The sequence below is a fragment of the Protomyctophum parallelum genome, assembly GCF_964188405.1.
Source record: "Protomyctophum parallelum genome assembly, chromosome: 20".
NCBI classification, from domain to species: Eukaryota; Metazoa; Chordata; class Actinopteri; order Myctophiformes; family Myctophidae; genus Protomyctophum; species Protomyctophum parallelum.
This window is the reverse complement of record NC_139718.1, coordinates 27,723,034-27,745,895: the sequence shown is the minus strand read 5'-3', so window position 1 is coordinate 27,745,895 and position 22,862 is coordinate 27,723,034. Positions and strand designations below refer to the sequence as shown.

The 22,862-nt window shown below is 38.8% G+C and overlaps 2 protein-coding genes across 2 annotated transcripts; both read left to right on the top strand.

The window, feature by feature from the left end:
- Positions 1–1,284: 1,284 nt before the first annotated feature.
- slc5a6b (solute carrier family 5 member 6) lies at positions 1,285–11,777 on the top strand. Its single transcript, XM_083791904.1, has 17 exons — positions 1,285–1,535; positions 1,875–1,988; positions 2,278–2,713; positions 2,860–2,925; positions 4,073–4,124; positions 4,216–4,283; positions 4,908–5,062; positions 5,348–5,488; positions 5,736–5,865; positions 6,308–6,396; positions 6,684–6,796; positions 6,966–7,036; positions 7,134–7,220; positions 7,514–7,695; positions 7,864–7,970; positions 8,062–8,183; positions 9,343–11,777. The coding sequence occupies exons 3-17, from the start codon at positions 2,366–2,368 to the stop codon at positions 9,487–9,489; spliced, it is 1,878 nt and encodes a 625-aa protein (XP_083648030.1). The 5' UTR covers positions 1,285–1,535; positions 1,875–1,988; positions 2,278–2,365; the 3' UTR covers positions 9,490–11,777.
- Positions 11,778–14,686: 2,909 nt separating this feature from the next.
- On the top strand, positions 14,687–22,739 carry adgrf3a (adhesion G protein-coupled receptor F3a). The gene is made up of 14 exons (XM_083791579.1): positions 14,687–14,845; positions 14,947–15,099; positions 15,398–15,504; positions 15,878–15,936; positions 16,038–16,162; positions 16,532–16,762; positions 19,448–19,699; positions 19,828–19,971; positions 20,170–20,354; positions 20,470–20,652; positions 20,758–22,089; positions 22,243–22,284; positions 22,385–22,420; positions 22,505–22,739. Exons 1-14 carry the CDS (start codon positions 14,815–14,817, stop codon positions 22,562–22,564), a joined length of 2,940 nt encoding a protein of 979 aa, XP_083647705.1. The 5' UTR covers positions 14,687–14,814; the 3' UTR covers positions 22,565–22,739.
- The last annotated feature ends 123 nt before the right edge of the window (positions 22,740–22,862 follow it).

The following is a 22,862-nucleotide window of genomic DNA, read 5'->3' as shown; positions in this document are numbered from 1 at the left end:
TAGGCTTACATCACGTGGGGGAAAAGTCTTAAAATCTATTAGAAAACAAATGTTTAAGAAGTAGTGAAAATAGCCGATCTACAAGCTCACAAGTTGCATGAGTCACAAAACGTTGTGAGTTTGTAGATGTGCTATTCTCACTGATTTGGGTCCTGGGCCACGAGCTAAAAGTTTGGGAACCACTGCTTAAGTTTAAAATATCTTCTCTCATTGTGTTATGAGTCTGACCTCTCAGCTGGTCTCTTGTGTTGACTCTTTGAGTAGTGGTATCCATCTTTTAATGTGTTCTCACTCACTGTGTTTTTTTGACCATCTAACTCTTCTTTCAGTTGGTCTCTTTGAATGGTAAGTGAATCCACTGTTGCCTTCAGATCCTCCACACCACGGTGACCGTGCTGCTGGGTTTTAGTCTTACGTTTCCGTCCCTGTTCTTCCAACACACTCAAGTGACTGATAAGATCTGTGTGTGTTAAATACATTAAACATAACATAATTAACACTTTTAAATCCAATTTGATAGCACTCATTTGGCAGCATCACATGACGACTCTACCCTTACAACAACTTGATATGCTGCCAAGAAAACGTATTAAATTATGCTAAACGTAAATATAATACCTTAAAGGGATTTGCTAGTAATGATTTTCATGGGACACGACTCTGCAGGTAAAACTTTTTTTGGAATCTCACTAAATCTCGCTCTCCACGATGGGAGAGCAGAGCTATGTTACTTGACTGTAAAAAGTTGTTTCTCCACGGAAGTTCCACAAAAGGCGCATCACTTACCCGCCATGATTCACTGCGAATGTACGGTAACCAAAAAGATACATCAAACTAAAATGAATACGTTTGGTAAGTTTGTTTACATGGAGTCCAGAAAAACGGTTCAAATGTTGGCGCCCCGCGGCAACCGGCATAAGCTTCTTTGTCGAGTTCGTAATCGGAACTTCAGAACCAACAGCTTTCTTGCAACCAACCCGGAAGTAAAATGACAATGTTATGATGCTGCTGTAGCGTAGTGGGGTCACGTGGAGTCCGAGTCAACCTGAACCACCGAGATAACGCCAGGGCTCCACTGGGCGCGTTGCGTCACGCGTGCGTCACGCGTGCGTGCGTCAAAAAACGAACCGGTTCAATTTTATGGTGACGGAGACGCGACGCAACGCGGGCAGTGGAGCTACCCTCCATTGATTAAAAGGGCACATTCCCGACGCTGACGGAGACGCGATGCAGACGCGCCCAGTGGAGCCCTGGCGTAAGTCGTCTGATCAGGATGCCGATGGAGCATTGATTTATATTATACCACCACAAATGCAAATAAGAAAGTTAGATCGATTGGCGAATGTGTTCATAGTAGAAGTTGCTGGTCTACCTTTAGTGTTGTACTAGAGAGAGTGGACACCGTCACCAACAGACTCACCAAGACAAGTTTGTGTGAGCGTTCTTGAATGTCACTTTGCTCAGGTTTACAACCTGCTTCCCTATCTCGTCTTCTCGGGTGGTGTGGCTATTTCTCGCCTCCTATTCGCATTTGGGTAATGTGATATCACTTTATTAACTGGTTTAGTTTTCTAACTTAGTGGAACTATCCTCTGTACTATTACAGCGTGTGGCTTTAGTAGTTTAGTAGTAGTAGTACTCACACTCACTACAAACAACATTATACACACCGCTACAGCAAAAGAGCGCCCCCTTGTGTGTCTTGAACCTATCCTACTAGTACCGTGAACCAGTCCGTATATGTTTGCGTCCCCAAAATGAAGCTAAAGTTCACGTAGAGCTTGTTGTTTGACCTTGGCCTCTGTAGTCTGTAACCATTCTCCTGCCAAAGATTAGAGTTTACTTCCCTCTGCTTTTCTGCAGTGTGCCTCCAGTCAAATAACAATGACTTTATTTATCTGGGAAGAAATGGAAAGAAATGTAGCAAAATGTGGAGACAATCACTCTTTGACACCTGGCTGGCAGACTGGAAGTCAGGACTGATGAAGGTACAGTATGTGGTTTCCAATTGGTTGGCTTATTTTTGGAGCCAGATATATGCTCTTATAGCCGTAGAATATGGACTTTGTTGTGCATGATTTAATTGGTTCGCTCATTTTTTGAGCCAGATATATACTCTTATAGCCGTAGAATATGGACTTTGTTGTGCATGATTTTACTTAAGGAAACAAAACTTATGTTATTATAGTATTACTTATATTACGAGTTTGTGTTTATTGACTTACTTATATTCAAATGAAATATAAATGTTAATGATTTGATTTACTCTTCTTCAAGGCTGCAGGGACGTCCTAACTGATGGGAGTGGAAAAAGGCTCTGCTTATTCCTGCCATTATCTGCACCAAGTGCTCAGACACTGGCCAGATGGATCCTTCTGACCAGAAGCACTTCAATGTTGTGGATTATGTTATATTTGCTCTCCTACTGGCTGCCTCTTTGGGCATAGGGATTTACCATGCACTGTCAGGTGGGCGCCAGCGTACCACACAGGAGTTTCTGCTGGCAGACAGGAGCATGCACTGCCTCCCCATATCCCTCTCGCTCATTGCCTCGTTCCAGTCGGCTGTGGCTATTATAGGTGTGCCAGCTGAGATCTACACTTATGGGACTCAGTATTGGTTCATAGGCTGTGCCTACATTCTGGGCCTAATCATTCCTGCCCATGTGTTCATTCCAGTGTTCTACAGATTGCATCTCACAAGTGCTTATCAGGTATGACCAAGGTCAAGAAAAGCAAAGGTTCACTATGAAATGTATATGTATCCTAGAGCTGATTTATTTTGTTATTATGTCTTTTGGTGAGAAATAACTTCGTTATGTTCCCCATAACCGTGTAGGTGTGAACTGTTGTTTTTCAGTATCTTGAGCTGCGCTTTAGCAAACCAGTACGTATCTGTGGGACATTGACCTTCATATTTCAGATGGTAAGTTCCATCCTAGACATAACAAATAGGCACTAAAAGACAAAATATAATCTGTTATTTCCCGAAAGAAGACCTTAAATAATGTTTTACAATGCTCACATGGCATTCTGTGTAACTCCAGAAGGTCCCTATTTTCGTCACTGCCTTACTCCTTATCCCTAAACTTCTTTGCCTTTTTTTTACGATTTTGAAAAACATTTTCGAATAGTTCATATAGCCAATCTACAAGCTCAAAAACGACAAAGAAGTTTAGGGATATGGGGTAAGGCACTGGCGAAGATAACGCCCTAATGCCAAAATTCAAAAAAGAAAAAGAATAAAAAGTCACAGACCGATTTTTTTTATTAATTAACATATTATAACATGCCCATATATGGAGACCACTTTAAACTAGATTTTAAACCAAACAAAAAATCTAATTACAAAAAAGCTCTCATATACCTTGACACAATAATTTGATGACCGGCAGACTCCTACTGAGAATCCTATTGACCGATGACCCAGCCTCTCCATGGCTCCATGGGGTGTGCAATTGATACAAAATAATTGTAACCATAATAGATTAATCGAAAACACCTTGGTTCTGGTGACTCATAGTGCCCTCTTTAATCTAATGGGTGAGGAGACAGTGTTTTTGTTCGCCACATACTTTTTTCATTTATTTTATTAAAGTATTTTATTGTTTATTTTATTTATTAGTAAGTATTAAAAAGAAATGAAAAAAGTAAGTGGAAAAAACAGGTCTCCTCACGTTTTGGCATGACAACATCAGTCACCAGAACCAAGAATGTGCATTTTTGATTAATCTAAGATGGTTAGTGGTTTGAAGTTACAATGGGTTAAGGGTTTGTATGGGAAGGGGGCCTGTCTGATAAAATGATTGGAATGAATGGAGCAACTGAAAAACTGGGGTGTTCACAAAAGCCTGAGTAGATGATAAAATGACACTTGTATAATATGTGATATACTGTGTATAACGAGTTTGTGTTTATTGCATAGGCCTTTGGAGACCCTGGAGAAATCTAGTCTTCCATCTATCTCTCTAGATAGATTTTACTCAGTAGATATGAACCGGCTATACAGTATATAGTATACTATGTTTGAACTGGCTATACTTTGCAAATAATGTTATTCTGTTTTATTATAGGTTATCTACATGGGGGTATGTGTATATACTCCTGCCTTTGCACTCTATGCAGGTAAATCACTCCATCTATTTGTCTTCTACAAACCTGAGTAAACATAAGTTCTTCTTTCTTCAATTATTTTTGTTTTGTTCTCTTTCTTTAGTTACTGGATTTCAATTATGGGGAACAGTGCTGGCCACTGGACTAGTGTGTGCATTTTATACAACACTAGTAAGTAAAATAATTCATGTTAGATGTAAAACAGTTCCCAAGAGAGATGAATATCCATACCCTATATACAGTATATATATATATATATATATATATCTGATGGCACACAAGGCATCAACCAAGCACGTTCACTTCACTTACTTCCATCTACATTCACACACCAGTTCAATGAGCTGAATTAGAAAAATAAAATGTATTTTTTGCCCTTTCACTAGAGTAGACTAAACCATATCTGATTCTAGAGGGATTTAATGCAGGACATAAGCAAGATTCTTATCTACAATTTAAAATCCAATCCATTTAGTTTCACTATCCCTTTATCAAACAACTAACAAGCTTGACCATTGTGATATTACATTTCCAGGACAATACTTGTTGTTCAGTGTAACACTATAGCCTAAGATGTGAGTTATACTTGGTTGCGAGTGGTTGTCACGCACCAAAATAGTAGATTTGAGAAGTTCCAAGACTGATACTGGCACTAACACACCCTTAGATATACTCTAAGAACACACCGGCACTGGTATGCAACCATAACCCTTAAATCAGGCATAAGAGAAAACTACATTTAGTTTCTGTTATACCGGTAATAACAATTCTCACACCTGGACTTGTTCTTGCCAGGGGGGGCTGAAGGCTGTCATTTGGACAGACGTGTTTCAAACTGTGGTGATGTTTGCGGGCCAGTTGGCTGTCATAGTGGTAGGAATACAGCAGACTGGAGGGGTCTCTGAGGTCTGGACCAAAGCACGGGAGGGGAACCGCATCTCTGGCCTCGAGTGAGTGCACTTATCCACTCAATACTGCAAAGAAATGTGCAAAAGAAAATGACCCCAAATTATAAATGAAAATATATTTTACACCCTGTATAACTTTTCAAAAATAAGTATGATCAAAAATTAATATTTTCTTTGATATTCTTTTCTTGAATGTTCATACTGTACTTAATCGTGAAAAAATATATATTACATTTTATTTGAACTAACACTCAGGATTTTACAGACAAGTAATTGTAATTCTGTTCATCAGAAAAAAATAATTCTTAACATGCTGCTTGCTGTCAGTCTAAACCCAGATCCTACAGAGAGACACACCTTCTGGACACTGGGGGTCGGTGGGGTGTTCCTCATGTGGTCATTGTATGGAGTCAATCAGGCTCAGGTTCAGAGATACCTCAGCTCTCGCACAGAGAGAGATGCTATCAGGTACTGTAAGGCCAGTAGGCCACCTCAAAATAATAAATACCGGTACATACCACCTTTCATTACTTAATATACAGACCCCTGATGTGTGTGAATAAGCAGTAAAATTAACCTTTTTGTATCGATGTCACCAAGATAAACCCCTGAACAGATAGGGGAAGAAAACTAGAATAAGGGTTACTGCTGACATGAAATGCATTTGTTCTTGCCTCTTTGTTTTACATGTCTTTATTGTTTTATTTTTTGGCAGGTCTTGCTACATGGTATTTCCCTCTCTGCAGGTGGCTCTGGGTCTGAGCTGTGTGATGGGACTGGTAATGTTTGCACGGTACTGTGGAGAGGATCACTCCAGCAGGCTAGGTACCACTTCAAGAGATGCGGTTAGTAGTACATAATAATGTAATTATGTATCGTAATTAATTGGAACAGCTGTTTACATTTTGTGGGGAACCAGAACAATGAATTGTCAGTATGGCAGTTGTTTTCCTGGTTCCTACACTTTTTCAAAATGTTCCTACTTCTCCATCTTCCATGTTATGGAACTGTTTAATTTAGTAGAAAGTTTATTATTTGTCAGAATTCTAGACTATCTACTACTAATTCACCAGGATGCAGAGCATACCCCACAGTATCCCAGGCCATCATGATGGCACATTTATGCCAAATACATTTTACACTTTGCTTGAACTGTAAATATTACTACCCGTTGAACTGACTGCCTTGTTTTCCATGTGGTGGAGGAGTTGAGATTCTTCCTAGAAAGTTAATAACATCTGAATTACCAGGACAAACATGGTAATGCAGTATCCATGCTCTCCACAGATGGTGCTATACTTTGTTATGGATATGCTACAAGGTCTGCCTGGTCTCCCTGGCCTTTTTGTTGCTTGCTTATTCAGTGCAGCACTCAGGTACTGTATGTGTATTTTATTCTCAAAATGTATGACTGGTTTTGTTTAGCGCTCATCAGTGATGTTCTGGAACTTTACGGAAGTAAAAATACTATTCATTATTCAATCCCAAGACATTTTTGTAGAACTTTGCACGATAAAGCTATGAGGAATGCTTGCAGTTTGGCTAGGTTATCAAGGGTATTTAGGTTGAGTTCACCGTCCTTTACCATTTAAGCAGTAGTCATCTTTTGTTTGATTCCGGCTGCAGACCTGTTTGTTCAAGTTTGTTTGATCTTGTTCCACAGCACCATCTCTTCTGCCTTTAACTCACTGGCCACAGTCACAATGGAAGACCTCATCAAACCTCACTTCCCTACAATGACAGAAGCAAGGGCTACGCTGTTGTCCAAAGCCCTAGGTTCATCAATTTAGCATTTCTCACTATATTATATTTACAGTGAATTGATCATTTTCCAAGTAATGGGTGATACATATTGGACATATATGAGATTGGTTGTGATGATGAAATTCTCAGTAAGCATTTGTTCTAATATTAATTGATTCAAAAAACCTTCCCTCCCATCTAGCAATGTCCTATGGGCTACTGTGTCTGGCCATGGCATATCTAGCTCATTTGATGGGCGACTCAGTTTTACAGGTAAGCATACCAAATGCAAAATCAAATGATCAAATTAATTTGTATTGACTATTTCATTATGCTAGAACTAACTGTCATTAATGTTATTACACTCCAGGTGGCTTTGAAAATCTTTGGAATGGTTGGTGGTCCTCTTCTTGGGTTATTTTGCCTTGGCATATTCTTCTCTTCAGCCAATTCCAACGTAAGTTCTCATTTATCTAGAGTGTGATTGTCCATTATAGGACACAAATTGTGTTTTGTTTCTGTCTGCACATTTAAATAATAAATACCCATTGTGATGTATTGATTTAGGTCTAGTTGCATGTCTCCATATATGTAGTGGCTATTCCATCCCATCATGTTGTAGTGAAAGCTATTTCCACTGGTATAGTGTGGTATTAAAGATCACATCCTCCTTTGTAGCCTACAATCTAAGCTAATATGTCTATTGACAAATCCTCTATGATGCTTTTTTTTTGTTCTGCGTTTCACCAGGGTGCGTTGGCCGGTCTCGGGGCAGGCCTGGTGGTGGCTTTTTGGGTTGGTATTGGGAGCATTGTCACCCAGAGCTCCAGCCCCAGATCTGTATCTCATAACTGCACAGCCACGCTACTGTCAGGAAATGCCACAGCAGTTATTCAAACTACGCTCAGTTCAGCTGTGTCTGTCACTTTGAAGTAAGGGGAAATTGTTTTGTTTAAAAGTTGCTCATAATCTACTCTACTTTAGTTTCAGACATTATTCAGAAAACATTGTTGTCATCATTGTTTAGTTTTTTGTCATTTAGGAAAGAAACTTATTTAACTTAATTCATTATAACTTAATTGACATCGTTTATTCTTCAGCAGGCCCACTGGGCTGAGAAGATTCTATTCTCTGTCCTATATGTGGTACAGTGCACTCGGCTGCTTCACGGTCATTCTTGTTGGGCTGGTCATCAGTTTCCTCACAGGTAGGGGCTTAGTAGAATAGAGTAGAATACATGCATGTACATTTTGTTACCATGGACCTATCCCATAAAAAATCCATCTTCTTAATTTGAGGTCCAATGAAAGAAGAGGATGTTACACCTGGCACTGTCTACCCCCTGTTGGGAAATGTGCTGTTTTTTCTACATAAACCTAACAAACTGAAGCTGTGCTGTGCCACCCCACCAGGACAGAGAGTAAGTAAATCAAATAATGTACATGTTTATAACACTCACGTGACGGCATTAAGTCAACCAACCACACAAGCAGACACAAATTGAACTTTCTTTGTGATTTCTTTGGCCACTGTCTCCCCTAGGGGGCTCCACACACCCTAACACCTTCTCCCCCACACAGTGGGGATAGTATACTATTGTCTTTTAAATATTGATTAGCTTTGCGTACCCAACATTTTGTTAAATACCTGCAGTTCATTTGCACACCCAAAATGAAACTCCTGTTCTGGCTAATCTACTGTCTGGGAATAGATCTTTCCACGATTTGTGAGTGCTGCGTAAGGTGATGAGGTCGGCCCAGTGTAGAGTGTACCACAGTGAACTCTCGTAGAGCAAGAAGAATTATTATGGACAAATGGGTGACAAAAGGTGTCTCGAAGTACAAAGACAATTGAAATAAACAAATTAAATTAATGTATATGGTATAGACAGCTCGATGGGTTTCTAATGGTCACATGGTGTTGGGTGCTACGTCAGACAGGTAGTAAAGCCAGCTGTTCATCGGTGGCATTTCATGAATGGAATGGAAGAGGGGATGAATGACGGGGAAGTCCAACTTTGCTGACAGCTTTACAAACGCAAACGCTAAGACAACACCATGCTGCAGTGCTACCTGTATATTATTTGCACTATGCACTTTGTTGTGATGTCGCTTTTAATAATAAATGAACAAAACGCAGTACACTGGAGAAGTGAGTTCTTGGCATTTCCCCGCTTTTAGCCTCTCGTGACTTAATAAGTTTGTCGCCATACAGTATGCCTTCTACCTTCTTTCACATATTACCCATGGCATTTACCCATTGCTGCTATAGTTTCACTTCATACCTGATTATTATTATCTTGTTATATTCTATTATTGTGTTATGGCAGAACATGTCCCTCCAACATTTCTGTTGCTTGTACCTGTGAGTGAGTGAGAAATAAACCCCTCTTGATTCTTGATGAATGAGTGAGAGAGATGAGTTGAACGGGAGAGAAAGAGGTTGACTTGTGCACACCAACTCACAAGCTGGATTTGAACCCACAATGAGTCCTGTGCATAATTAGCAAATCCACCTTGGCAAAAATAATAAGGATATTAATCTGTATCTCACCAGAACTGTGTTTTGTTTTGTCATAGCTACCAACCTGTCAAAATGGACCTCCACCACACAAAGAAACCAATGGATTGGTGAACCCTCTAGAAGATGGGACATTACAGGAAGAGAGAGCAGGTTTTATTCTCAACTCTCACACAACTCTGACAGAGCATGAGACAGCTGTCTGATGTCAAATGAAAAGAGAGAAAATATATGTGACATAAAGTTGTTTTTTCTGCTTTACACTAATCTAGTGACTGACAGACGGTTAAGAGAAGGGGTTAAATAGAGATATAGGGCCACCTACAGTATACAGCTTTAAAATCAGTGGTTTTCAACCTTTTCTGTATCAGGAATTCAGGATCCACTTGAAAATGTCACTGGAACCAGTGATATAGATACCACGACATGCGTTTGCACGTGTTGATCTGAAAATAAGGTGTGGTCTAGCGCGATCAGGACTGTCTTCCCCACAGACTGCGCTCCAATTTAAGACAAACATGGAGCTCGTATTATCAGGAGAGAAGTGAGGCACAAGTGTTTAGTTAGTATACAGAACTTGCTTTTTCAATAATCCAGGTAATAAAACAAACAATTTGCCTAGCTGTGTGCATGCACACCGAAAATATCTGATTGACAAGCTCAACACAATGCGTTTCTTTGAATTGTCCTTGAATTCTGTATTTGCATTTTAACTACAGTTATTTTATATATATTTTTACTATATATGAAAAACATGAATACAGAATACATTTGTATGTCAACTTGCTCAAATATATACCTATATACTGTATGTATTTTTGAGGGGCGCTAGTCCCTCCTATGTCCAGCTTTGAGGGTTTGTGTAAACACAAACATTGTGTTAACACAAACATTGAATGCCATTGACAATGAATGGCCAGCTTTGAGGGTTTGTGTAAACACAAACATTGAAGACGAAGGTGAGGACGCAAATTGTGATTGGCCAGATTGAGGTGATGTATAAGAGCACCCCTCACTTCACACGGGTGTGATGTTTATTGCGACCTAAGGTCGCAGTTAACTATGGAATTGCGCATTTCCCGTCGGTTTGTGTGTTGACACCTGACATCACATGACATCATCAGGGATGGAGCACGTGACATCAGGGATGGAGATCCCTGATGTCATCAATGTCGGGTTATAACTGGCTGTCGATGGTGATGTAATTAGGATATGTTTCAGTGGTGGGTGAATTAATGGTAATGTCTGTAATCTGAAACCTATCTTTATTACTACTACTAAAGCCAGTTATAACCCGACTTTAGTATTTAATTTCAATGTTTTACAGAGAGGCTGAGATTTGTTCGTAGCGGTCGACAGTCGACAGTACTTGCGTGCTCTGCTTGCGCACTAGTAGACCATTTATGGCCTACTTGTGTGCAACGCGCAAGTAGGCACTCGACAGAGTGCAGTTCTAGTTTATTCTGCATTTGAGCCATGGACCACCATCTGATGACATTTAGCCTCTCAGACCCAAAACCTTTGTCCACAATTCCATGCTATTGAAAACAGGCAAACTTTGATCAAAATAACAACTCTTCTACATTCTCCAATTGTGTAGACTTCTTGTAAATTAAGTAATGCAGATGTTTAAAAATAATTTAACTCTTGAGAGTGTAAAATGAAACCAAATGGACCCATACATTTTACACTCAAGAGTTAAAGATCTTTAAATGTCCATTTGGTTACCAACTCTTCCATCATTTAGCTGGGGATCAACTGGAACCTCAAGGACCACTGGTTGAAAACCACTGATCTATACCAAATCTATTTCATGAAAATAGCCGACCTACAGGCTTATAACAACTGTGATGTGCTGTGTTGTGAACATCAAATCTTTCCACCAAATGTTTGCCTATTTTATTTATTTTATTACATTCGATGACCGTAATACTTGTGCATGTTTTTTAACGGCATTTATTGGTAATTTGTTTTGTTAATGCAAAATAGACAAAAGTTTTCCATTGAATTGTTGAGACGAATTGGTCAATAATGTATTTCTTTGTGCAGCATTGTAAATCATCAGATGCTTATACTGTATTTATCAGTCTGAACACTGTACAGTTGCTTAAGCTACAGAGCCATGTCTGAACATTTTTTGTTGTTAAAATGTGGTATTATTCCGAGCTGTATGAGAGAAAATTTTTATACTTTTTATACTCTGTGTGCAGTATTACTTATATACTGTACTACTTTGTTGACCACGTGTCCCCTTGGGGTCTATACTTGGCCTCCTACTTTTATCCCTTAACAGTTTACACCAATTCTCTTACCGAAAATAGCAAAGCTCACGTGTCGCAACACGATCCATTGTGACCTTGTAGATTGGCCATTTTTGCCTATTATGAGATCTGGGGTTGATGTGGTACTGCTGTACGAATGGGCTTCAGTTGTATATGTCAGGCTTTGTATGTGCCTTAGTTATGCTGAAACGCCATTGTTGTCATACGATTGTTAAGCCTGAGGAAGGTCAATAAATGCTCTGAACCAAACAAGTGGCGGTGTGCGGGTGTCCCTCCTTTCCATGTTGTCATACGATTAAAATATTTCGTAATTTGTTCAACTCAATATTTTCTCCATACATTTCCATACAATCATTGATCAATCCATGGAATCTTATTGTTCTTTTAACTTGTAACTGGCATTCTTAATAGCAGCATAAAGGAAACCCAAACTGACATACACGTACAATAAACAAAACAACAAAAAACATAAGGCAAACAAAGATAATTAAACATTATGGCAGACTTAAACACAGCTCTCTCAACTTTTCAAATGAGGGTACTGCATCAGACTTCCAACGTCTTAAAATGAGTTTTTTTGCCAGTGACTACTTCTCCCTACCAGAGTACAAGGCAAGCCTACATTGTTTGAGGACCACAGGGGGGCAGGGAACCCACTGTCAAATGCTTTTGAGTCAAAGTCAAATATAGAGGACCAGAATGTAGTGATTGGGCAAGGCCATAATTGATGAGTTAGAGTGCCATCATGGCTTTTACATTTGTTACATAATGCTGACACACTGTGATACATCTTACTTTAACCTTCGAGTAGTCCAATCTATGTATTCCTTTGAATTGAATGAAATTATGTTGAGTATTTATGGAATGAATATTCGTAAAACATGTTAAAACTGTTTAAGCAAAAATCCTCACTAAGGGATAGTTCCTGTAGTTCCCTGTCCTGATTGTCACCTGCTTGAACAGTGTCTGGTATAAAATTGACATGGCCGCTCTACTACCTGGACTTACATTGATTATTCTATCAAGTGCTTGATGCTGTTTAAAGTCTGATACTGATAGTATAGCAACATGTGTCTTAGTAAAACTGCTTATCTGTATATAGCGAAAGAAATGTCAAGATGGAAAATCATATTTGACCCTCATTTGTTTGAATTACATAAATTGGCCACTTTTGTCACATTTTGCACACCACTCCCTTCGATCTCCTTACATTGTTCAAACCCAAGGTCGAAGCTGGAAGGCTTTAAAGTGTGATTATCACAGATATGATATATTTTGGGGTAATGGGCATTGTTACGAAGGAACGTAGTGCCTCTCTGACATCACAACCAGGACGTCAGGAGTGACATCACTCTCGACATCCCAAAACCATAAATACTGATTGCCTACGCAGGGATTCACTGGAAGAAAGGAATAGAGCGAGAAGTAGTAGACCTTAGATACCATATCAAGACCTCACTACTGACCCTGCGCTCAAAGAGATAGATAATCCAGTTCTATCTCTTCGGCATTCTCCCCGATAACTAGACCATACCTCGGTCTCGGTTACAGGCATCATTGTAGGCCACTTTAAGTCTCTGCATGCTACCGTTCTTGTATGTGCACCACAAGAAAGCTGTATACATGATGGGAGTGCGAAATGCTTTAAAAGGTGCACTGTTGCACACTTGACAGGACCTGAACACATATTGAACCTACAAAGCAGCATATTAGCCTGGGCAGCACTGGCTAGAAATATCTATCATCATGGAGATTATCAGTGAAAATGTGGCCAAGGTACTTACTTTCTTTTAATTATTATACACAGTAATAGTATAATGGCAGGCTTTGAATAGGCCAAAACCATGGGGAAAACAACATGCAAAATATGCATGCAAAATGTTTCCAGTCATAATTATTTACATATCAGATGACAGAGGAAATGTACTTTAACTTTATGCATTATATCAACAGTGAACATACTGTATTATTCTCAACAACATGCTAATTTAGACAAAAAATAAATCACACTCGTGTGAAGTGAGAAACGCAGCGAGTCCAGTACTCAAATCAGCAAGATGTACGTCTTACATTGTCATTTACTGCCTTAAACAAACAAACAAAAGTCCATAGACTTGGCTGGTGACCGGTTATTTTTATTTAGGCTTTAAACAAACATTAAAAGTCCATAGACTTCCAGATATTGACGTAATTTTGGAAAGCCATGCTTTGGAGGGGCTAGCAGTTGTACTGTGGTATACACAGGCCTCTTTTTCAATATAGATGTTGACACTAGAAAACGGTTTAACATTTTGTGATAATAATCTTTATCTATATAATGTGAACTTTTTTATATATTAGCATCTCATATTTCAGACATTAATTTAAGACTGGATAATAGTATTACAGCTTAAATGAAAAGATTGTGGAACTTTGGACTGAATACTCTAGAATACCAAACACAAGCATGCCATACAACGTTCCAATTTTGATAGTCAAAGTAGAAGGTCCACAAGTCACATACACAGTACTACTTTGCATGTTTACAGCAAATTTGACTGTACTGTAAATAATGCAAAGAGGACAGGGGGGATTTTGTATCTAGAATATAAGTATAGTTATAGTGGCTCTCTGCAAAACTTCAATCAACTTATGTGGGTATTGATGCAAAAAGGATGACAAAGCGTGCTTATGTTTTCTTGATACAAATCAAGTACAGGTAGGTGGATCTATCTTTACATTTATGAGTAAGAAAACAGGTAGTTTTTCCAAGTACTGTATATTATGAAATATAATATCAGATTAGAAAAATATATTTTTGCCAATAATCCTGAATAATACAGTATAGTTGACTGCCTGTTCCACTTGGCAGGATCAGAATGAGGACATTCATGTTTCTTTTCATTATGGGACTAATCTACAATCAGGTTGGTCACAGTTTTAGCACATATATATATATAAAAAAACATTGGTGTTCAAAATTGGAATGTTTTCCTTTGTTAGACATTGATTTAAACTTCATCTATGTCTTTTCTAGGCTTCTGCGCAAGGTGGAACAAAATAGTTTGAAAGAACTCATTATAATCATAAAATTATACTTACAAATACAATTACTTTAAATTATATTCCACTATTTCATATATTTTAACTTTTTGTGTGTATCTTTTAGGCAACTCAACACAAGTATACTATACTATTCTAAGTGTTGAGGAAAGTGCCATCAGCAACATAACTAAAATACTCAACACTTTCAGTATATCTAACTCTGCAATGCGTGTTGATCGCCTTAAAATGACAACAAGTAAGCTATGTGTATTGCTGTAAATTCTACATTCTATTCCTCATTTTGACTGAGAATGTGATAAACCCAGTTATTAAATGCATAATCTTCTTTCTTTTTAGAATGTCAGACTCTCGGGGATGAATTGAACTGTGCCTGTGAGCCAGATCACAAATGGAGCACTGTAGTTTGTGAGTCTCACCCCAAGTGCTGTGGGGAGATAAATTGTACTTTTCCAGACAAAACCCCTCAAATGTGTTATACAAACAAAAGAGGTATTGTGAATAACATATATTAGGCATACCGTTTCCGTTTGTGTGTACTGTATGTGTTTGGGTATGTGACTTTGTGGTCATCCTCACTTTCCAAGTTTCTATTTGGGGCTTAGCTCTCATGGTTATGCCCCTGCTTAGATGGTAGGGAATAACTATAGTGAATGGAAAGTCCCAATAATAATGCCACCTATGTATGTATAGTGTGTGTGCGTGCGTCAGTGTGTGTGTGTGTGTGTGTGTGCACGCGCCTTCTTACATAATTGCTGACTACTGAAACTAACATTATTTGTCCTCTTAGTCGTTATCACTGGCTCATGCAGACTGCATAAGGAAAAATATTTCGACAGCATGGCAGACCCAAACTCTGACAAATTTAAGAAGCTGAGTAAAGAGCTGCTAGATCAGGTATGCTGAAGTATTTTATTTCATTTAAACTTTAAATGTATATATAAAATAACTCACACTCTAGGTTTGAAATTCAAGGGGTAAGAGTTTTAAAATGAAATGCCCCTTTAAGTGAATGAGATATAGATAATTCCCTAAAACCCAATTTGACTTCGTCGTACACAGTGTTGTATGCCAAATATAGCCGATCTACAAGCACAAAATGTGTAACATAATCGATACAGTCAGCAAAATAACCACAATAGTAGGAAGATTTATCATCGGAACACATTATATAGGCAAATAAGGCAATACATCTCAGAAGAATCTCTTAAATTAATGCAAATACAAACATTATAATAACATTATAATTATAATGTTATTTATCTTTTAGATGAAACCAGTGTACAGCACTTTGAAAGAATTTGACACTTTGAGAATAAAAGAGTTGAGGTAGGCCAAGCATTTTTACAACTGAAAGTACACTTTGTAGTAGTTTATCTAACTTGTTTTCCATAGCTAACAGAATTGTTGATTTCTATCTCCATTGTAAGGCGTGGATCTGTGATTGCAATCTTTGAAATTACACTTAATTCTGATGTCAGTTCTGAGGAACTGGCCAAAAGATCTGAAGAGTTGCAACGTGTAATCAACGCTACTTTTATACTGAAGACGACCGGTAAGTAAAGTATGGAGAACTATAGCATATAAATTGCAATGAATTAGCAATCTCATCAGAAAATATAATTAGTTTACTAACATCCGAAGTAAACCTCTGAGTCTCAAAAAGAGGTTCTCAGAATTTCTTTTTAAGATTTTTCTTTTCCTGTATGCCTTGACTTAGGTTAGATGATTCTTCTTCACTTTGGTTCTCATTCTCAATGCCATATGGAAAGAAATCAGATTTTGAAGTACTACTTCCTCATGCAATTTGTATGGTTTACCTTTCTTAAAGTGAATCTGGAAAAAGCCAGCTGCAACTCTTTTAAGTTTTGTTAAATGTTAGCATATCGTTAATATTGGGTTCATTGTGCGCATTTTCCCACAGGTCATGTTCAAATGTACATGCCATCTGACCCTGTGTCTGTTTACGTTCATACCAAAATTAACTGCTCAGTAGATGAAGAAATGGATCAAGAGCCACAATGGACCCTGACAAAAACACATAGGACAAAACCGACACAAATATTGATCATAACCAATGGTTCAGAGTCTGACCTGACATCAACAACCAGGAGTGCTACACTCACTCTGAAAAGACCATCGGCAATCTGGGAAGGTACGTGCATTTAAGCCATAGGCTGAGCTCTGAAGCAGGTTTGGACTGGAACAACATGTGAAGGCGTGTTTCCAGTTCAAATCTGCTTCGGACACGATCGAATGAAGCTATCTGAAAATGAACTGAAACTGGACACAGGCATGCCACCTCCTGAAGACTGGGACTACAGTTATGCACAGAGCTAATTTGGGGGTCCTTGACATAAAGATGTTTGAGAACCACTGATATAATAATAATACTACTCATAGTATTTTCAAGAGGCAATTGAAGTTCAGTCAGGACTCAGGAGTCAGGACAACTCATGAATGGATATATATTTATTGAATATAAAATGAGCAATATATAGTTTAGGTACTCAGATCAAGCGCAACAGTCCCAACCATAGGGACTCGGAATCCCCCGTACCTAAACAGCAGATGCAAAACCACAGGTGGTAGCTGGGGTGGAGGAGGGTGAGCAGCAAAAGTTTAAGCAGACAGCAACGCAGCAATATCAGTATGCAACATCAAGCAAGCAAATTGAGCAGTGCAAACTTTCAGTTTAAACAGCCGGTATGAAGATGGAATGAGTGTGTGATTGGATGAAGTAAATCATGTGAATGAGAATGTGATGCTGAGGAGGCCCAATTAACGGCCGGCAGCAACCGGCCAGTCGGCAGTAGCTCAGGGGTAGAGTGGCTGGATGGTAACCACAAGGTTGTCAGTTCGAACCCGGGCTCCCCCAGAGTTAGGTGCTATTTACACGAGGATGGTGTTCATAGAAAACGGCAAAATAAAGTACCGTTTGCTGTGGTTGTTTAGACGAGAACCGTGTTCTCATGAGGTGAAAACGCAACAAAGTGAAACCACCTTCCAGAGTGGAAATCTTTGAGAACGCGTTTTATCCCTTCTCCGTGTAAACAGGCAAAACGGTGAATCCGCAAAACTTATGACATCATGGCTCACGTTGGCTGACAGCGCATATGTTTATTACATTGATGCAGAGCCATATAATTATGATATAATGGAGTTCCTGAACAAGCCTCCCTCCTCGCCTACAAAGTGCTGCTCATCAGCGATGGTGAATGTAAAACCATGATGTAAATAAAAAGCCTTGTGATAGGCGGCAGCAGCAGCGTTTATGTAGCCTAATGTATTATAAAATATATACCATCCCGTGGCGCTTTTGCCTGTCAGTGTCAGCCCAGAGCAGTGTTGCGCCGCTTACACTGTTTTTTGGCAAATCTAAGCTAGCAAATTTAAGACCATCTCTTCAAAATAAGAGTATCCTCTAGAGTATTGAAAAAAGTTTCATTTGCACATTAAAAGTACAAATTAAGCATTTAAATGATGCTATAAGACACACATTATGTTTCTGTGTTATTTAATTACTTATTTTTACACAGAAACATAATGTGTGTCTTTACAATAGCTGTAATGTAATAATAATACTAATAATGTAATGTAATCATTATTTAATTAACGACACTTTTATTCTGAAAGCAACCGGATGTCTTAAATTTGCTAGCTCTCAAACAGGAAGTTCTAGATTTGCCAAAAAGACGGAGCCGTGTTGCGCAGGCTTGCGTGAAGGGGTTCTTCTTCTTGTACGTGGGTGACCTGTCTATTTGGCAGCCCGTTATCGCCACCTAGCGACATTATAGCATAATAGCACATTATAGCATAACGTGTGCGTTCTCGTGTAAAGGGTACGAAAAAATGAGAACGCAAGGGACTTTGCCATTTTCTATGAACACCATCCTCGTGTAAATAGCACCTTAGTGTCGAAGTGTCGTTGAGCAAAACACTGAACCCCTAATTGCTCCTGATGTGCTGGTTGGTGCCTTGCATGGTTTCCGCTGCCATCAGTGTATAAATGTGTGTCTGAATGGGTGAATGTAATGCACAATCTATGTAAAGCGCCTTGGATAAAGGCGCTATATAAATGCACCATTTACAGCAACTGCACTGAGTTTCCTGACTGAACTTGCTCTGCGCATGTCTGTGACAGGCACGATACTCATATATAGATAATATTCTATGTAGAGGCATTGATGAGACCTAGCTCTGGTCTATGCTCTAATGCTGTCGCATTTAGAGCTATGTTACTGTCGACTTCCGTCGCTCGCATAAATGCAGACCAGCCTCTCATCTGTAGCGTAAATATAAAGAATGTTTTACCTACTCACCAATACAAAGGTGGCTTGTGTTATTAGAAAGCCTACTTACCTTAGTGGACGCACTCTGAGCCCCCGGCCCCCACCACATGTATAAAATGCACTTTTTAGCCAGAAAGGGATTTTTTTTCACCTTCACCGGAAGGAAAAATCTTGTCTATGAGGGTTTTCTCTTGACAATATCGGTAGAGGGCGGAGTGGCGTAACTAAAAAATTTCTGGCCAAAAAGTGCATTTTATAAGTGTGGACTGTGTGGTGGGGGCCGGGGGCTCAGAGTGCATCCACTAAGGAAAGTAGGCTTTCTAATAACAAGCCGCTTTTGTATTGGTATTGGTATTGGTAAACGTTCTTTATATTTATGCTACAGACGAGAGGCTGGTCTGCATTTATGCGAGCACCGGAAGTCGACAGTAACATAGCTCTAAATGCGATGGCATTAGAGCTGTGGACCAGAGCTAGATGAGACCTATGTTATCTGGATTATTATTAACAAAACTCTTTCCCTTATTGTGTTTTGCTTCAATCTACAGGACTCTTAACATGCACCTTCAAACCAACAAATAGTTCTGTGGAAATATTTCACTCAGCCAGTAAAACACTGGATATAGCAGTCCTGCCAGACATTGACATCATCAGTAACCCTCAGTTCCCACTCTGTAAAATGTCTTCAACAGAGGAAGTTATGGTTGCAGTTAAATGTGAGATAAAGAACAACTCTGAAACGTATGATGTCCAATGGGGAGGCTCAGGAAACAAAACAGATTTAAATGTAAACGTTTATGGTAAGTGTGTCATCACACATTCTTATGCTCATTGATTTGTTTTCTTTTCTTTAATTCATCCATTCATTAAAACCAGTTGGAATGTATATTCTTATTTACTGACATGACAAATCTCCATCTGTCTACAGAAGATGGAGACCGAGTTACGTATGTAGCGAAAACAAAAGTAGGATGCGAGAAGGTGGATGAAAAGCACCCAGCAACTATAACATGCACGTTCAGTAACGGGATGCAAAACATAAGTGCTTCGCTCAAAATTGAAGTCATTTACTGTATGTTTCATTGCTTCTACTTATCAACATATACAATTATAGATCACATAAGTTTTAACTATGTTAGTAGGAAAGAATTAGAATTTTCTTATGAACACTACAGTCCTGAACATTTCTGTGTGTTTTTCAAAAATTGATATGCAGCCTTTTGTAAGTAAATCATTTTAACTGCTGGTATTATTATTATTATTTTAACAGTTCATTCTACATATTGTGAAGAAGAGGGCGACTGGCCAAATGCCAAAGCTGACCATACTGCTAGATTGAGGTGTCAGGAACGTCATGGAGAAAGATTTAGGAAATGTGCAAAACATGGAACGTGGAAGGATGAGCTATCACAGTGTGTGAACATTGACCTATTTAATATCCTTGAAGACACAACAGTAAGGCCTACTTTAAATTCCTTAACATTGTCATTTGCTAAGCACTGTAACTCAGACAATGGACAATTGGACATGCACTTTGAGAAAATTTAATAAATCATAATTGTTTCTACAGATTCTTGACAAAGGCCTTGGAAGTCTAGATGAAAATGCTGGAAATGTATTTGTTCGTCTCAAGAATTCCACTACTGACACAGAGAAAATAAACACTTATGCTAACGTGAATGTGTCTGTTAGCATTCTCTCGAACATGCGAAAATTTGGATCAGATTACACATACAAAGGGACAGTATTGGATGTAAGTTAAGCAAATTTAGATGTCCTATATTACCATGCTTTTCATTTCATTTTCATTTCATCACTAGTAGATTTGCAATTCAACTATATTCTCTTTTCTTTTCAGGACCTTGTCGAATCAGCAAGTAATATCCTTAGTGACTCGCTTGAAAAATCATGGAAAGAGGACCAAAGAAATCACAAAGAAAATCTGTCAATGGCTGAAAGATATTTACACTCAGTCGAGGGACTGATTAATGCAACTATAACAGGTGTCAATGTGAGTAAGCCAAACGTAGAATTAGTGGCGTGCAGCAGTACCCAGGAGTCTTGTACAAACACAGTGTTCAACATCACTGTCTCTGTGGAGAACTCAGGTTCCAGCCCTGTGACAACAGCAGGGTTTAGAAGGCTGGGTGAATACCTGCCATCCAAGAACCAAGAGAGTGAGATTAATAGCATTGTTGTTTCAACAACTGTTGACAAGAACCAATCTCCGAAGGTAAAAATAGACTTCCATTTGATCAACAAAAGACCTCGTAACAGCGAAATGGAGTGTGTATCATGGAGTGAAAGTGAAAGACAGTGGACTAAAGATGGCTGTAAGTGGGGTGGTCCCACTAATGAAGCATATTGCGAGTGTGTTCATTTGTCCTCTTTCGCCATCCTCATGTCCAAGGACCCACAGTACGTTCCAGGGATGGATAAGATAACCTATGTAGGATTGGCTTTGTCCATCATTTCCCTTGTAACTTGTCTGGGAATAGAATTGGTAGTCTGGAATGATGTCATCACAAGCAAAAGCTCATGCCTTCGCCATACTGCACTCGTCAACATCTACTTGTCCTTGCTGATTGCAGATTGCAGTTTCCTCGCATCTAGTTTCCCTGACAAAATTACAGAGAATTGGTGTCAGATATTTGTGGTGGTAAAGCACTTCTGCTACCTGTCCATGTTCTTTTGGATGCTGTGTCTGAGCTTAATTCTTTTACATCAAACCTATTTCCCACTACATCAGTTTACCAAAAGAAAGTACATGAGCATCTCATTTATTCTGGGTTATGCATGTCCTTTCTTGATTGTTGCAATCACATTCATTACCAATGCCAGTGGTTCTGAAGGCCTCTACTACACCTCTGAGACATGCTGGCTGATTTACTCTGGGCTCCTGAAAGGGACTGTACATACATTTATTATGCCGGTTGGTATAATTGTGATGTTCAATATGTTCGCTATGGTGTTGGTAATCTTGAAGCTTTTGGAATCTCCCGAGGGTTTAACAAGTAGCCTTCGTGCTGAAAAAGCAGCTTCCAAACACATCCTGAGGACAGTTATCATCCTGACTCCAATCTTTGGTACGACATGGATTTTTGGATTTGCCGTATGGGCTGTTGACCTCACATATGGAGTCATTGCTTACATTGTCAATTACGCCTTTGCCCTGCTGAATGCATTCCAGGTATGATCCTGAAATCAATAAAATCATGTTCAAGCAAACATTTAGATATATGCGTGCATTGACCATGTTCACATGACGGCCATTGTTCTTACATCATACAGTACATCAGACCCTGTTTAGTAACATGTCATGTTTATTTTTTTCTTTTTTTAGGGTTTCTTCATGTTGCTGACAACATGTTTGGCAGATAAAGCGGTAGAGTGCCATTAATTTAAACATGGTTTAAACAATCATGGTCATTGAAAACATGATGCACAAAAAAATGTTAAACCTTTTTTTTATTCTATTTAAACAGATACGAGATGCATTGATGAAGCGTGGTAAAGCTCAAGTGAGTCTACAATGCATTTAAAATATATTTTAGATTTAACACGACAGCTGATCTTATCCTGTTCATTTCAACTCTTTTCCCTAGAACCAGTCACAAAATACCAAGGACTCCATGAAGCTTAAATCAGCATCAAAGAAGAAATGAAAACTGGTTAAAATCTGTGTACAATATTCCACTTCAAGCTACATTTTACTCTATCTGTATCTGTAAATTAGATGTTGCCTTATAGGCCTATAATCATTATTTAAAGAGATTTTTGTACTGTTGTTTTTGTTTTGTTAATTTAAATGAAACCTGTAGCTAAATCTACGATCATTACGGCATACTGTATACTTGGTAATCTCAGTTTTGTTAAAGATTATGTTTATCTGGTTATTGATAAATGCTTTGAGTAATATTTTCATACCATGACCATACACAAATCTGATGCATATGGTCTGTT